Raw genomic sequence first — 15,411 nt, 5'->3', positions numbered from 1 at the left:
CTGTGGCTGGCATCTTCAGAGGTGTATCACAGAGGGAAGTCTGTTACACATTTCTGTAACAGACTTCTCTCTGTGATACACCTCTGAAGATGCCAGCCACAGATGCAGGTGAAATGTTAGGAACAAGATACACCAGACCACGGCCACACAGCCCGGAAAACCCACCACAACCAGTTGAATCCGGCCGTGAAAGCCTTTGACAATACAATGTATGCCACCTTTGTAAGGAGATCTTGACAAGCTGTAATCTAGTGCCATGTTTTTGATTTTTATAGTAAAAAGAACCAAGAAATAATGTTGCTTTTACTGCTATTCATTCAACTCTGAATTTCATCCTTTCTGAATTAAACTTCACTTGTATGAGCATGTTGAATGCATTAGTGGCCTTATTAGGTAGAACTGCTACTATTGCTCGCAAAATAATGTCTGCTCTGTACTGTTTAGTTACCAAAGTGAGCAGTGTGGTGGACAAATATTCTGTTAGTTTAAAATTTACATGTATGACTTGCGTCTCCTTCCTGTTTACCTCTTTCTTCAAACCAGAGAGCTTTTGAATACTTCAATCAAGCTGCTAATGCTGGCAACTCACACGCCATGGCATTTTTGGGGAAGGTAAGGTTTCCATGTCCAGGGAATTATCTATGATTACTACTGTAACTAGTTGACTAGCAGCTGTGGAAAACAGATTTGTCTGGTCATGAACTTGGATCCCTTTTCCTGCAGTAGGGTGTAGGAGAGTGGGGATCCTTCACTTTGTACACATCTTCACTTTGGACATGTCCCTGCAGTAGTCTGAAGTATAAGGCAATAAGTGGTTTTGTAGTGAGGCTGTAGCTCATTGGTAAGGCCTTTGCTTTACCTGCAGAAAGTCTCAGGTTCAGTCTCGAACATTTGTAGTAGAAATGGATTTGTTAGATGATGTGAAAGAACTCTGAAGCCTTGGAGATCCACTGCCAGTCAATACAGATGATACTGACCTTGACAAAACCAATGATCTGCCTTGGTATAAGTCAGCTTTGTGTTAAGGACCCCCTTTTCTAGGAGATGGTGCTCTCTCTGTGCAATGATCTTAGTTCGCAAGTACTTTTCTCCAGCCAGATAAGTGTGCCAAAATTGCAGATAGACTGTGCTTCAATGAAATGGTAATTAGTATACGTCCCATCTGCTGAATTATCTAGTGCTATGAAATTTGATACTGCCTTTATTATATGTAAAACTAAGATGTTCATCTATCAATTGACCATGCTGGTAGGGGCTGATGGGAATTGTAGTTCCTGAACATCTGGAGAGCCACAGGTTCCCTACCCCTGGGCTAGCAGCACCAAAATTTCAGGGATTTTTCAAGAGACTCTCTTGATGATACCACCCAAGTTTGGTAAAATTTGGTTCAGGGGGTCCAAAGTTATGGACCCCCAAAGGGGGTGCCCCCATCCCCCATTGTTTCCAATGGGAGCTAATAGTAGATGGGGCTACATTTTGAGGGTCCATAACTTTGGACCCCCTAAACCAAGCTTCACCAAACCTGGGTGGTATCATCAGGAGGGTCTCCTAAAGATACTCTGAAATGTTGGTACTGCTAACATCAACATTCCTCCCTTGACCAAAAATCCAGTTTTGAAGGATTTTAACTCTTGTGTTTTAGCTTAGTTGCTGGTTGAGCTAAGCTTTTTGTACTCTTAAAGTTATTGTTGAGACCATATTGTTTTTGTTGACCCTCTTTTCCACTTACAGAGCTAGTTTACTGTTTTTCTTTGAAATAAATATTCAAAAACATTTAACCTACTGATGCCTCAATTAATGTAATTTTATTGGTATCTATTTTTATTTTTGAAATTTACCAGTAGCTGCTGCATTTCCCACCCTCAACTTATACGCGAGTCAATAAGTGTTCCCAGTTTTTTGTGGTAAAATTAGGTGCCTCGACTTATATGCAGGTCGACTTATACACGAGTATATACAGTAGATAAAATAAAAAAAATTTAAAAGCACAAGTTTGATTTGCCGGCTTTATTTCCAGATGTATTCAGAAGGAAGTGATATTGTACCCCAGAGCAACGAGACAGCTCTTCAGTACTTCAAGAAAGCTGCTGATATGGTATGTCTCTGCTTAGCCATAGAAGTTAAGAATATTTTGATCTAACCAAGAAGACAGTGAGCCTTGTACTGAGAATATATAGCCAAGTATTGGCTTGATATTATTGCTTATTCCTGTGTTGAAGCAGGGGCCTAAGCTTAGGTCTAGCATTGTTTGACACACTAGCCAGCAGTGCTTTGGTTCCCCATGTTGTGCGTTGCAGTTGTGAGGCGTCTTTCTTTCTGGTTACAATTTGTTCGTTTCGTAGATCTTCCACACCCTGCCTGGATTGTAGAACATAACATGCGCTTGCAGCCTTTATCCTAAACTGCTGTTGAAGTGGAGCTGTAGAATAATGCAGTGGTGCTAAGAGTAGGCTTAAATCTGAAACTATGAGACACTTTGCCCAAAGCACGTATTTTCCTGTAAGCTCTGGCTATACTTGTGAATGATAGTCCACATTGGTGGTTTAGATTCAAATGTTCAATCACATTGCTGTGTAATCACATTATAACCTCTTGTTTTTCAGGGTAACCCTGTGGGACAAAGTGGTCTAGGAATGGCTTATCTATATGGAAGAGGTGTTCCAGTGGTAAGTTTACTCAGTACAGTGGCCATTTCAATCTGCTTGAGATGATTTCACATCCAATTGAGGCCTTTCCCACTTGGCTGCTGCTCAGGAAATCTCTGTTAATGGGAATTCCAATGTGCAATCCAACAAACTTTGCATTATATAATACACCTGAGTATTGTCCCAGTGTGCTGAAAATGAATCTGAGGTATTATTAGCTGTCAAAATGCTTAGTTTCGTAATTAACTGCATTCTTAAACAAAAGTATACCCTTCAAAGGCCCTTGAAGTCTAGGTATACAAATGTTCTTAGGATTGCATGGGAACGTGTCTATGAGACTGGGAAGGTAAATTGGTATTTTTAGAGATGTGCTCCTTTATAGAAAAGGGGTGATTTTCAAAAAGTTCCAGCCCTTGAAGAGCAAAAGGAGAGGGTATTTCTTTCCCCTTTCCTTTTCTCTGGTCTAGGGATTCTACCCAGAATTAAAATATTCTACGCATTATCTGCAGAGTGCTTCTTCTAAAGTAGGCAGGGTTTGAGATGTTAATGGGGCAGGAATTCAAACCATCCCTGTTCCTGAAATAACAAACAAGACTCGTTTTGAAAAGTTTGGTCTAGTCTTTCTACTTTCTCATAATACCAATATCCATCTGCATAACAGAGCCCTGTAAAAATGTTAATTACACAAGCAGCTTCAGGCCTGTACAGAGATGTGAGGTGGAGTACCAATAATCATGTTACACACACGATTACTAAAAAAGTTGCCCAATATGCTGTTAGTGCAAGGAGTTCTGGGCAGTGTCATAGCTGGGCAGGAGTGCGTCCAGGGTGCACTCTATGTTTTCTGGCCACCGCAGCCCCTGGCCCCTGCCCCCTCCCAAACTTACCTTTTTCAGCCGGCTGAAAACGGGCCAGGCTGGTGGGGCGGGGCCTGGCGGGGCAAGGGAGGCGGGTGCAATTTTCACGCCCCCCAGGCGCATGCCCAGTGCAGTGCATACACCCCTTCTCCCTTGTAGCTCCGCCACTGGTTCTGGGCACTATAATGGATTGGATCCATTGGAGCAACTTCCTGTTGCAACCTAAAATCCTGCTCCCGCAGGAGACGCATCTCCACAGAACAGCATTTTGGGGGACATTTTGGGCTACAGCCCAGGGGAAGGCAAGAAACTTGCAACCAGTTGGTAGGATCTTCATGTCTGTGGAAACCGCTCAGATAGATCCAAGACAGTGGGGCTCCTCCTTCTCTGTTTTTATCCTCACAGAAATCCTGTGAGATTGGTTAGTCTGAAAGTATAATTGGCTGAAGATCATCCAGTAAACTCAATGGCTGAGTGAAAATCTGGGTTTAAAAAAGTGAAGAAACAAGCCTCTGAACATTTGAGTGAAGTCTTGAATGCTGGTCTTTCTGATCCTAATCCAATACTAACTGTTCTCCCGCAGAATTATGATCTGGCACTGAAATATTTCCAGAAGGCAGCCGATCAAGGATGGGTAGATGGACAGCTTCAGTTGGGCTCCATGTATTACAGTAAGTAGCTTCAGTGTTTATTTTGTTGCATTGTTTTCTAATTTTGTAATCCATCTTTATTGTATTTTATTGTATTATACTGTTTTTATTGGATTGCTCTCCCGTTTTGAGATCTTGTATTCTGGGTGTTTAATGTTCTTTAATTTTGTAGTTTGGTTTTATTGCATTGTTTATTGCATTATGCTTGTCTTTTCACCTTGAGTCTCAGGAAGAAAGGCATGCTATAAATGAAATGTATATCGACAGTTTAATATTTGCTGTGCTAGTTAACTTCCATTAGATGGCACTCAAAACCAGCTCATCTGAGCTCCTTCCCTTTTTTTAAGAAGGGATATTTGGATGGGTGTAATACATCTCTGCATACTTCTTGGGACTTTTTTGTCTAAAAGATAGATATTGTTCCTGAAGTACTTGTGGGAGACTACATCCAGTTTTTTTTCCTGTTCTTCGTCAAATACCTAATGATAGAAAACAGACATGAGCAATTGATGTGTTCAGTTACCAGAAGGAAAGTGAATCTGATGGGGGTGCAGGCTTTGAATTTTATTTTATTAGTTTAGATACTTATCACCCATTTTAAAAAGATTCTGATGTTTAGGAAGCCATTTTGTTTGTTGGTGGTGGTGGTTATATCTAAAGCATACTGATCAGGAAGCAGATCACTAATCTTGACAGAACATTCTTCTGAGTTTAAGATCTGCCTGTAAATGGGGTTAGCCAAAGAAATCTAGAATGAGACTTTAAAATATGTAGTCTTCATAGGGAACTTATTTAAGGGAAAGGGCACCAAGTAGTTCTTATGCGCCCTCAGAACTAAATATTTTCTACAAAACAGCATCATCTTGACTGTCATTTTATGGCTGCAATTGCACTCAGTTTTAACTAAGCTTTTGTACTCAACAGTTGGTAGAGAGACTGTAAGTAGACAAAGTAGCATCAGTTGCACAAGCAACCCTAACCTTCTGCTGTCCTGGCTCTGTTCGTAGATGGCATTGGAGTCAAAAAGGATTATTCAAAGGCTTTGAATTTTTTCAACTTAGCTTCTCAAGGAGGCCACATTCTAGCCTTCTATAACCTGGCACAGATGCATGCCACTGCCACTGGGGTAGAGCGTTCCTGTCGTACTGCAGTTGAGGTAAGAATCTTGCATTCTCGCCTTTCTTCATCTGGCCAGAATCTGTTCCATTACAGCCAAGTAACATTTTGTATTCAGAGTTCAGCTCTGTTTAATTTCATTCTGATCAGACTTCATGTTGGGGGCCTGGAATACCATTTTGTGTGGCTCTAATTCCTATACAGTACCATTAAATGCTTCCACAAGGTCTCAAGTAATTCTCCAAAATAGTTTGACATCTAAATAAAGATAGTATTGTACTGCTTTATTCCATTTTTTAAATTGTGTCATCCAGTTTTATTACATTGTACGAATTACGATGGACAATTACTTCATTGTTCATAGGATCTCTGATTTGCCTTCAGTCTCGACCAGAAAGGCAGATGATAAAAAAAGGAAATGATTTATCTTGCTGCTAGTTAGTAGGTGGGAAGGATGGTCCCCCCCTGTCCTTCAGTAATTGGGGCTAAACCTAGCAGCATGACACCGCTGCTTCTGTTTTCCACGTGCTACAGCTGTGCAGGTGTCTGCAAAGAGGATGATGTGTTGTAATGGATATGAAAATGAAAGTAATAGGCAACCACTTTGTGTCAGGATAGAAGCCAGAGAAGAGCTGTTTGTAAATCATTCTCACTTACATAAACTTTATTTAATGTTGTTCAAAACTGTAAAATAATGGGACATTTAGTTCCACTGTTTCATGATAGCATATGCGTAGTAAAAGTATCAAGCATGTGCGAGTTTTTTGTTTTGTTTTGTATTGATGCTTGATGAGTTTGTTAGCTAGATCTCATCTACCCTACGTAACACACAAAGAGGGCAACTCTCCCATGCTTGGCAGGTGATCTTTTTTTTCTCTTGAATTGTGCTGCTCTGTCTTTAACTCTGTCCCCTGTGGCAGCATGAAATAGACCCATTGAAGAATCTTTCTGAGAAGCTTGACTTAAACTGCGGTGAAGTATTTTCAACAAAACAGTATTTTATGATGCAAAGACAAGTGCCATGTGAATTTCTGGATAGCTTTGATAAGCTCTATTTTATTATTTGTCATTCTGATTCCTTGTTGAATGCATCGCACTCCCGTTCAACATGCCTGTGAATAAAGTAGACTATGGCAAAGACTTAGTTGAGTGACTCGAATGTATATTAACTCCTTTTAGTTAAAGACGTTACCATGGTGTGGTGTTGCTTTCTCTGCAGCTGTTTAAGAACGTCTGTGAACGAGGCCGTTGGTCCGAAAGGCTCATGACCGCCTACAACAGCTACAAAGAAGGTGATGCAAATTCTGCTGTGGTTCAGTATCTCCTGTTGGCGGAGCAAGGCTATGAAGTGGCGCAGAGCAATGCTGCCTTCATACTTGATCAAAGTAAGGAAACAGGCTGCAATGGGTACAGTGCTATCTCGTGGCAGGTGAAATGAAATCAGTATCTCGTATCCGAGGTGCTTTCCTTTTTGATGATGTTAAGATAGCTGACATGAAATGGTGTGCGAGCAGCCACCGACTGCTGACCTAATTTGATTCTGTTCCACTTGTAATTTTTGGCTAAGTTGAAACTTAAGTATGGCGAGGAGATCCTTGGAGAATGTCTTATGAGCTGGACCAGTCTTAAGGTGCAACTACCACCTGCTGTGATTTTTAGAATTGAATGAATGGACTGCTATCCTAATAAAATGTAATTGCATCCTATTACATCAGCCCTTTCCTCTGCAAGCCTTCAAGGCGACTTACCACCCAGAGCGATCTTAACGCATAAGGCAATAGCAGAACCAGCACCAGCAAAATCGGAACTATCTCATGACTTGCAGCCCCACGAGAGAATAAAATGGTTTTTAGCTTTCTGCCTACAAGAGAAGAGGGGCAGATGATGAACCAGTATATCTGAGTATTAATTATTGGAGCATCATCACAGAGAAGGGCATCCAGCACACTGATGAAGGCAGGGACAGGTTTCAGATACAGGGTTATTCTGCAATTAAAGATGTAGGTCTCCTCCTAACAACTTGAATTGATCTTGTGTGGAGCAGTAGACTACATGCAAGGAGCCAGGGACTGGGCTTGGGGAGAGGTTAAAGTGTCAAGCTATTCAGTGCTGCCTCAATCAATCTCTTAAGTCACTTATAAGTACAACTCAAGACTTTTGGTATAAAAGTATTGCAGATGAGCAGCAGGTATAAATAGTCTCAATTTTACCATGTGGTTGATTAGTCTTCATGTTTCTGCTACTCTAACAGTGCAATCCTAAACAAAATGCATCCTTCTAAGCAGTGGTGGGATTCTAATCCCTCAGCCACCAGTTCGCCCCTACCCCCTGCTGGGCGCCCCCCCCCCCCCGGTTCACTTTCCTGGCTGCACCTCGTAGCCGGGGAAGGGGAGTGCGATCTCTAGGCAGTGCGCTTCTGGGCCGGCTGCGCAGCCTTTGAGGGAGGAGGCCTGCTGGTGCCCAGCTGCAACCTAGCACCAGCAGGTCTCCCTCAAAGGCCGCACAGCCCAGCAGGCGCATGGCCCAATCTTCAGCTGGCCAGACCCACCAATCAGGCCCATGCACCTCTAGGCCAGCAGCACAGCCCCATCACTCCCTGTCCCAGGAGAGGGGGAGTGAGGGGCTTAACAAGCAGTTTGCCTGAATCTGGCTGAACCAGCCGAATTCCACCACTGCTTCTAAGTCCACTTCAGTCAATGGGCTTAGAAGGGTGTCGTTCCATTTAGGATTGTGCTGTTCGAACAGTGAGCCCCAGACTCTGTGTGTCCTATCAGAGTAGCCTTTCATTGGGCCTCATCGGTCTGGGCTTATTCTTACATTAAAAATTATTTGTGCCTTAACTCTCTCAATGTTCTGTTCAAACTTCAGAAGAAGCCAGCATCATAGAAGAAAATGAGACGTATACCAGAGCTTTGCTACACTGGAACAGAGCTGCCTGCCCACCATAGGTTAATTTACCAGCTAAGAAATGGCCATGGACAGAAGTGCACGAGTCCCTTGTGAAACTGTTTGTTCACTTTATTCTGCAGAAAAAGCAAAATAAATTCTGCCACTCTAAAAATTCCGCATCATTCCCATACGAAGTAAAACTGCATATAAAATACCTTCCCGCTAAGAAACTTTATTTTCTCGTGGTGGTTGCCTTAATCACCATCAAAATAAAAATAATTAATAAACTTAAACACTGCTTTTTCATGAGAGCACACTTCCCATATATGTATTCTATATGTGCCTTCGTACTTTGTTCAGAGGATATGTTCAGGAATGGCTATTAAAATGTCAAACTTTCTTTTTAATTGCAAGAGAACTAGAGTGGAATATAGGACCGTTTATTTCATTTACTTCATTTATAGCCTGCCTTTCTGTCCACTTGGGATGCAAAGTGGCTTATAGTATTAACTCATAAAACCTTGATTTTATCCTAATGGATCATGACAGGCAGAACTGGGACAGTTGGTTCATTAATACCTAAAGCTTCTCGAAAATCAGCCTGACCTTTTGAGGAATGAGTCCCCTCTCTATGGGTTGGACTCCCAAATTATGTGTACAGAATGTTTCCCACCTTCTCCTTCCCACCTTCTGAATTTCCAGAAGAGTATTGCTATGTCCCACCCCCCCTCACTTAGATGAAGCATGGTACATGCCAGTAGTAGTAGCTCCAAGGGAGCCAGGGATGTCACCGGAGCGCACACCCCTCTGGGGGTGTGGCGGGGGCATTCCAGGGGCAGAGGAACCAGTGCACCGGGCGCTTTTCCCCTTGCTATGCCTCTGCTACATGCCTTTTGTCTACAGCGATCCCCTGATTTCCAGCAGTTCCTTGTTAGAGGGTCACTGGGAGCTGCTGCAGGAAAAGGGGAGCTGGGAAGATTTTCTTCCATGAGTATTGTCTCCCAACAGTGTATCATTAGTTGAGTATTGAAAATCCTAATGTTTCTGCCTGTTTATCAAAAAAAACCCTCAGTGGGAAGTCTTCTTAAGGTACTATAGCATCATCAATTCATTTAAGAACATATGTCGTATAGCTCGAGAGGGTTTTCACAGATGTTCTTCTTTTGGGTAATAGGTTACACTGTTGCTAGACTCAAACTCGGTGATTACCACTTCTACGGCTTTGGCACTGACGTTGATTATGAAACTGCATTTATTCACTACCACCTGGCAACAGAGCATCAACATAGTGCTCAAGCTATGTTCAACCTTGGGTACATGCATGAGAAGGGACTTGGCATCAAGCAGGTGAGCCTGGCTTGAGGTGCATAGTGTTTATAAGATAAGTCAGCTGTCTCCTGCTAAGAATGTACTTCGTGCCTTGTGTATTATGTAGTTTGGGGCGCAGGAAAGGTACTTCCAACATTTACAGTGTGGCTGCATGGAAGGCCTCTGTTATGAAAAATACTGCAGCATAACACAAGAAGACTTCAATAGCTAAAAGCAGTAGTGCCAGCAGTTTTGCTGCTGAAGAGATGTAAAGGCATAATTGTTCAAACTTCTGCATGGCAGGGGATTGGACTTGATGGCCCTTGTGGTCTCTTCCAGTTCTATACTATGCCAACCTATTCTTTTGCAACACTGACAAGTACTGGTTTCTTGTCATACTCAATTAAGTAATACATCTTTGAGACTTAATTCATAGCATCTTCTTGCTATGCACAAATCAGTACATTAAAATTCAATCTGATTTTTTTTAATTAAACATATATTTTTAGGATATCCACCTTGCAAAACGCTTCTATGACATGGCTGCTGATGCTAGTCCCGATGCTCAAGTTCCAGTCTTCCTTGCCCTCTGCAAATTGGGAATCGTTTATGCCTTCCAGTATATACAAGAAGCCAATGTAAGTAACCCAGTGGGTTCTCAGGCCACGAACATTACCTTCAGTATCTTAACAACGTTGCATTCCTGTTTCCAATTATCCTTCATGACTATGATTGCTGTGACCCATGGTGAAGGTGAAATGGTATCATGTGAAAGAGCTTTAAGGTGCAGAAACATTTGCCCGTAGCTGAGAAAGGCTGTAGCGGTAATAGGTTCTTAAGGAGGAGTTAATGTTTCACTTGTTTCTCATTCCACCTGAGTTGTAATAGTATTTTTGCTTTTTCGTTGCACTTAATGCTTGACATCTCATTCTTAGTCAGCCAGTAAGTTAAGTTTTGTTCTGAATGACAAGCGGTCCTGTTTGTGCTGGCCTGAACTGTTTGACCCAAGAGGCTTCTGGCACTCTGAACCGCTCTAGGAAGAGTTGGCTCAAGTTCAGTTTGGCCACCCAGAGCAAAGAGGAGGCTAGCTTGGCTTGTAGCCATCATCACTCTTTCCATACCCAGGTAGCTTAGCAAATCAGAATCAAATCAGAGACTGCACACAATCCTTAACTTGTGTATATTTCAGTTAATTTGTTTGCAGGTTTCAGTTCAGCATTGCCTGATAGTATAACAAGCCACAAAACTAGAGAACATGCAGACGTAGTAAGCTGAAATTGGGGGGGGGGGGGGGGGGGGTTGTTACTATTGTCCTATTTAAAAAAGGGTAGTGTGGAAGGGTTCGTCACAAATACCTCGTAAGTGTATCTGGTCAGAGTTGTTCTTTTGGGAAGAGAATTATCAACTGAGAGTGGCTAAGCAAAATTTGAATTCTGCCCTTTTATTTGTGTGACAGAGGTCAGAATGGGTGTGTCCCACCCCCACAAAATAGTACCGGTGGCTGAATTTGCTCTGTACAGCTGCAGGATCAAGGAAAGAAGAAAAATGATTGATGCTCTGCCTGTTTAACAGAAGCAAGATGTTAAAATCCATCTCTTTGTTTAGCTACATAGAATCATAGAGTTGAAGGGGACTTCCAGGGTCATCCTGTTCACCCCCTGAACCACACAAGAAATTTACAACTGCATCCCCCCATATCACACACACCCAAGTGGCCCCTGCTGCATGTCCAGAAGATGACAAAATCCCTCTGAGATTCCTGGCCAGTCTGGTCTGGAGGTAAATTGCTTCCTGATCAGATTGGCATTACTCTGGGCATATAAGAAAGGTCCACAGGAGCTGAGCACTGACTCAACCCTCCCTGTCCTCCCTCTCATGATCTGTCTACATTCACAGAATCAGCATTTCTGTCAGGTGACCATCTAGCCTCTGCTTCAAAACCTCAGAAGGAGGAGAGCCCATTGCCTCCTGAGGAAGGCTGTTGTACTGAGGGACTGCTCTGCTGTCAGGAAGTTCTTCCTGGTGTTTAACGAAAAACTGTTTTGATTTAATTTTGACCCTTTGGTTCTGGTCCAACCTTCTGGGGCAACAGAAAACAACTTCCCACCAACCTCCTTATGACAACCCTTCAAGGACTTGAGGATGGTTATTTTAACACTTCTCATCAGATTGTAGTGGTTAAGAGCAACAAACTCTAGTCTGGAAAACTAGGTTTGATTCCCTACTTCTCCACACAAGCGGTGGACTCTAATCTGATTAACCGGGTTTGTTTCCCCACTTCTCCACATGAACCCTGCCGGGTGACCTTGGGCTAGTTGCTGTTTTTTTTTTTCTCATAACTCTCCCAGCTCCAACTATTTTTGATTTGATTGCATTTAGTAACTCGCCCTCCCCAGCCAAGGCTGGGCCCAGTGCGGCTAACATGCATATTTACGTTACATTCTAAAAACACTGCATAAATAAGTTTATAGTTAAAACATATTAAAAACATTCAATATATTATGGTTTCTTAGATGACTACTTAACAAACATCACCCACATACCAAATCAACTCTCCCTCTAGTTTGAAGGTCTGTGGGCGAGACCATGAAGATGTCTATTGTGGGGAAGGTGATTGTAAAAAAGTAGATATGAAAGCAACTCTTCTTTTGGTGTTTCACATGACATAACTGTGCAATAAGTCTCCAAGGTTTCCCTAGTTTCTAGAATTCAGTGTGCTGAATGAAGCATGTTGGTAAAAATAAACCTCTATGCTGTGGCTTGGATCCTGTGAACCAGTTCAGTGTGTGCTAATCTGTGCCACAGAACATTCTGCTCCACTGAAGGGCCCATTGAAAACCACTGATCTTGCACAAAGAGAGTTTTGTTGGAAGAAGAAGGATGCTTTGCAGCAGAAACTAGCATGCACAGAACTTACTCATAGGATCCAAGTCTCTATTCTGTGTTAGGCGGAGTTTTATGCAGAGAGCCAGTGTGCTATAGTGGTTTTGTGGTGTGTGTTGAGCCACGATCTGAGAGAATGAGGTTCATATCTCCACTCAGCCTAGAAACTACTGGGTGATATTGACTCAGTTATTTATTGTCTTGGTAAAGACAAAATTCTGGAGAGGGTAGCTATCCATAAGATCCTTGAAGGACTAGTAGGTTAAATGTATAGTTGAGCTTCAAGATTTCCAGAGATTTCTAGGACAAGGATGATTGAGGGACTGGAGCACCTTCCCAATGAGGAGAGGCTGCAGCGTTTGGGACTCTTTAGTTTGGAGAGGAGGCGGCTGAGGGGGGATATGATTGAAGTCTACAAAATTATGCATGGGGTAGAAAATGTTGACAGAGAGACATTTTTCTCTCTTTCTCACAATACTAGAACCAGGGGGCATTCATTGAAAATGCTGGGGGGAAGAATTAGGACTAATAAAAGGAAACACTTCTTCACGCAACGTGTGATTGGTGTTTGGAATATGCTGCCACAGGAGGTGGTGATGGCCACTAACCTGGATAGCTTTAAAAGGGGCTTGGACAGATTTATGGAGGAGAAGTCGATTTATGGCTACCAAGCTTGATCCTCTTTGATCTGAGATTGCAAATGCCTTAACAGACCAGGTGATCGGGAGCAACAGCAGCAGAATGCCATTGTGTTCACATCCTACATGTGAGCTCCCTGGTGGGCCACTGCGAGTGAGCTCCCTGGTGGGCCACTGCGAGTAGCAGAGAGCTGGACTAGATGGACTTTGGTCTGATCCAGCTGGCTTGTTCTTATGTTCTTATGCTCCTCTACAAGGAATTTTTCCAGTAAGTTGCTGGCACACATTGTGGACAATCTATTAAATGTGTTGTCGAAGACTTTCACAGCCAGATTCAACTTGTTATGGTGGGTTTTCCGGGCTGTGTGGCTGTGGTCTGGTAGATCTTGTTCCTAACGTTTCGCCTGCATCTGTGGCTGGCATCTTCAGAGGTGTATCACACAGACAATATACCACACATGGACAATATACCACACTAAACTTTCCCTTCTCACTAGACATAGTGTGAAACAGACTTTTCTCTGTGATACACCTCTGAAGATGCCAGCCACAGATGCAGGCGGAACGTTAGGAACAAGATCCACCAGATCATGGCCACACAGCCCGGAAAACTCATCAGAACCAATTTATTAAATATCTTCTTTGTAATTTCTCCCTGCTGTTAAGAAAGTAAAGTGTCACTTTCTTTTTCTTTCCTTGGTCAGATCAAGGAGGTGTTCTCCCATCTTGACATGGATCAGCTCTTGGGACCAGAGTGGGACCTTTACCTCATGACCATCATTGCTCTGCTCCTGGGCACAGTTATAGCTTACAGACAGAGGCAGCATCAAGCAATCCCCAGGCCTGCAGGACCCCGACCAGCCGCACCTCCCCAAGAGCCTCCTCCAGAACATCCTCCACATCAATAGCAAAAGCCGAGGATCTGGATGCCGTGAACTGGATTTTTCCCAGCTGGGACTGCTCTTGTGATTCTTTTTTCTTTTTTACGACACCAGATGGATGGTCACTTCCACATCAGAGAGACAAAAGGAGTGTTGCATTATGAAAGCTGCTGAGAACAATGCCTTTATTTTTTTTTTCAGGGATATGCAACTTTCTTCAAGACTGAGATGAATGTTATTTCAGTGCCAATGGAATAACACAATAGCTTGAGGGAGACACAAATTTGCTACTGCGAAAGTGATGCCTGCTATATCCAGATTGTTACTCAGAGCCCTTTTTCCATCCTTGCTGTGAGAGTTTACCCTCCCTGGTGGAAGCTGGCCCTACCCAGAAAGGAAAATGTAGTTGTGAGGCTTCATTCAACACTGGAAAATCAGACCTCTGCACCTCTGAAGCAAAGGGCAGGGCTTTTCTTGAAGTGCGTTTGACATTATGATAAACACAATGCTTTTATCTGCCCCGTTCTCCCATATTTCTTCTTTAAAGCTGTCTTAATCCCTTGAGAGTATTTTTGTATCTGTTTTGGATGGTTCAACCTGGATACAACAGTCGTAAGAAGCAGATAAGACAATCAGTCAATACAATGATGAGTATGCTACTTGTTCGCTGTGGTCTGCACTTATCCCTCGCCTCTTGCACGTACCCTTTTGCTAGTAGCAAAAATGGCCTAAAAGGGTTAGGGATATGGACTACGTTTGTAACATGAAAACATAATCTAACAAAGTCCTTGAGTATGCAGAATTCCAATCTGTCTCTTCAGCTTCTCTGCAACTTTTATACTTGGAGGATGGGGTTCATTAGGCTTGCTTTTTCATATTTCTTTTTAAAAGATGGGTGGTCCATAAATATCCCAAGATTGGCCCCCAGTGTTAGAGAATCCTTCTGAGCTCAAGAATTGGTAGACTTAACTTCATAAGATGATTGTTTTTTAATGGTGGTTTGCTTTTCAGACTCTTAATGATAGCTTTAATGAGCCAGATTTGTCTTAACTTGATATAAGTGGGAGAGTCTTGTACTGTAAGTGGAGTTATTAATGTAACTGGATGTCTACCTGTGTATCCAAAGTTCGTATTGGAAGTAGCACTTAATGTTATTGGCGGATATCTTCACTGTTTAGACCAGACGATTTTGACCTCTTCTCCCCCTGCCCAGATTCCTGTGCTTGTCAGGAGAGAGCATACATGACTTTTTCGGTACCTCCACAAAGATACTTGAAGAAAATCTCCAGTGTTTGTTGTCACAAAACAACACCTAAGAGCCATCTTTGTAGGAGGAAAACTCATCCTTTAGGTTTCCCTCACTATTTCAATCCAGTTGCTCTTCCTGACTTCCCTATTTAGGCAAGTTAATATTCCAAGTACAAATGCAAGGATAACTTTCTGCTAGAAGACCTAGACCAGGAATCTGCAACCTGTGGCTCTCCAGATGTTCATGAACTACAATTCCCATCAGCCCCTGCCAGCATGGCCAATTGGCCATGCTG

General features: G+C 42.6%; 1 protein-coding gene across 1 annotated transcript in view; it reads left to right on the top strand.

Annotated features, from left to right (window-relative positions):
• The window catches only part of LOC125437063 (protein sel-1 homolog 1-like), a 17,158-nt gene extending 1,766 nt beyond the window's left edge, over positions 1-15,392 (top strand). Inside the window, 10 exon segments of the mRNA XM_048504432.1 lie at positions 532-612; positions 2,018-2,095; positions 2,604-2,666; positions 4,086-4,173; positions 5,160-5,308; positions 6,488-6,653; positions 8,137-8,216; positions 9,310-9,504; positions 9,975-10,103; positions 13,691-15,392. Of these exon segments, the coding sequence (XP_048360389.1) occupies positions 532-612; positions 2,018-2,095; positions 2,604-2,666; positions 4,086-4,173; positions 5,160-5,308; positions 6,488-6,653; positions 8,137-8,216; positions 9,310-9,504; positions 9,975-10,103; positions 13,691-13,894 (1,233 nt within the window). The 3' untranslated portion in view covers positions 13,895-15,392.
• Positions 15,393-15,411: the final 19 nt, after the last annotated feature.

The sequence above is a fragment of the Sphaerodactylus townsendi genome, linkage group LG07 (genome assembly GCF_021028975.2).
Source record: "Sphaerodactylus townsendi isolate TG3544 linkage group LG07, MPM_Stown_v2.3, whole genome shotgun sequence".
NCBI lineage: Eukaryota > Metazoa > Chordata > Lepidosauria > Squamata > Sphaerodactylidae > Sphaerodactylus > Sphaerodactylus townsendi.
Note: the sequence above shows the minus strand (reverse complement) of the source record. Positions and strands in the feature narration are given on the sequence as shown.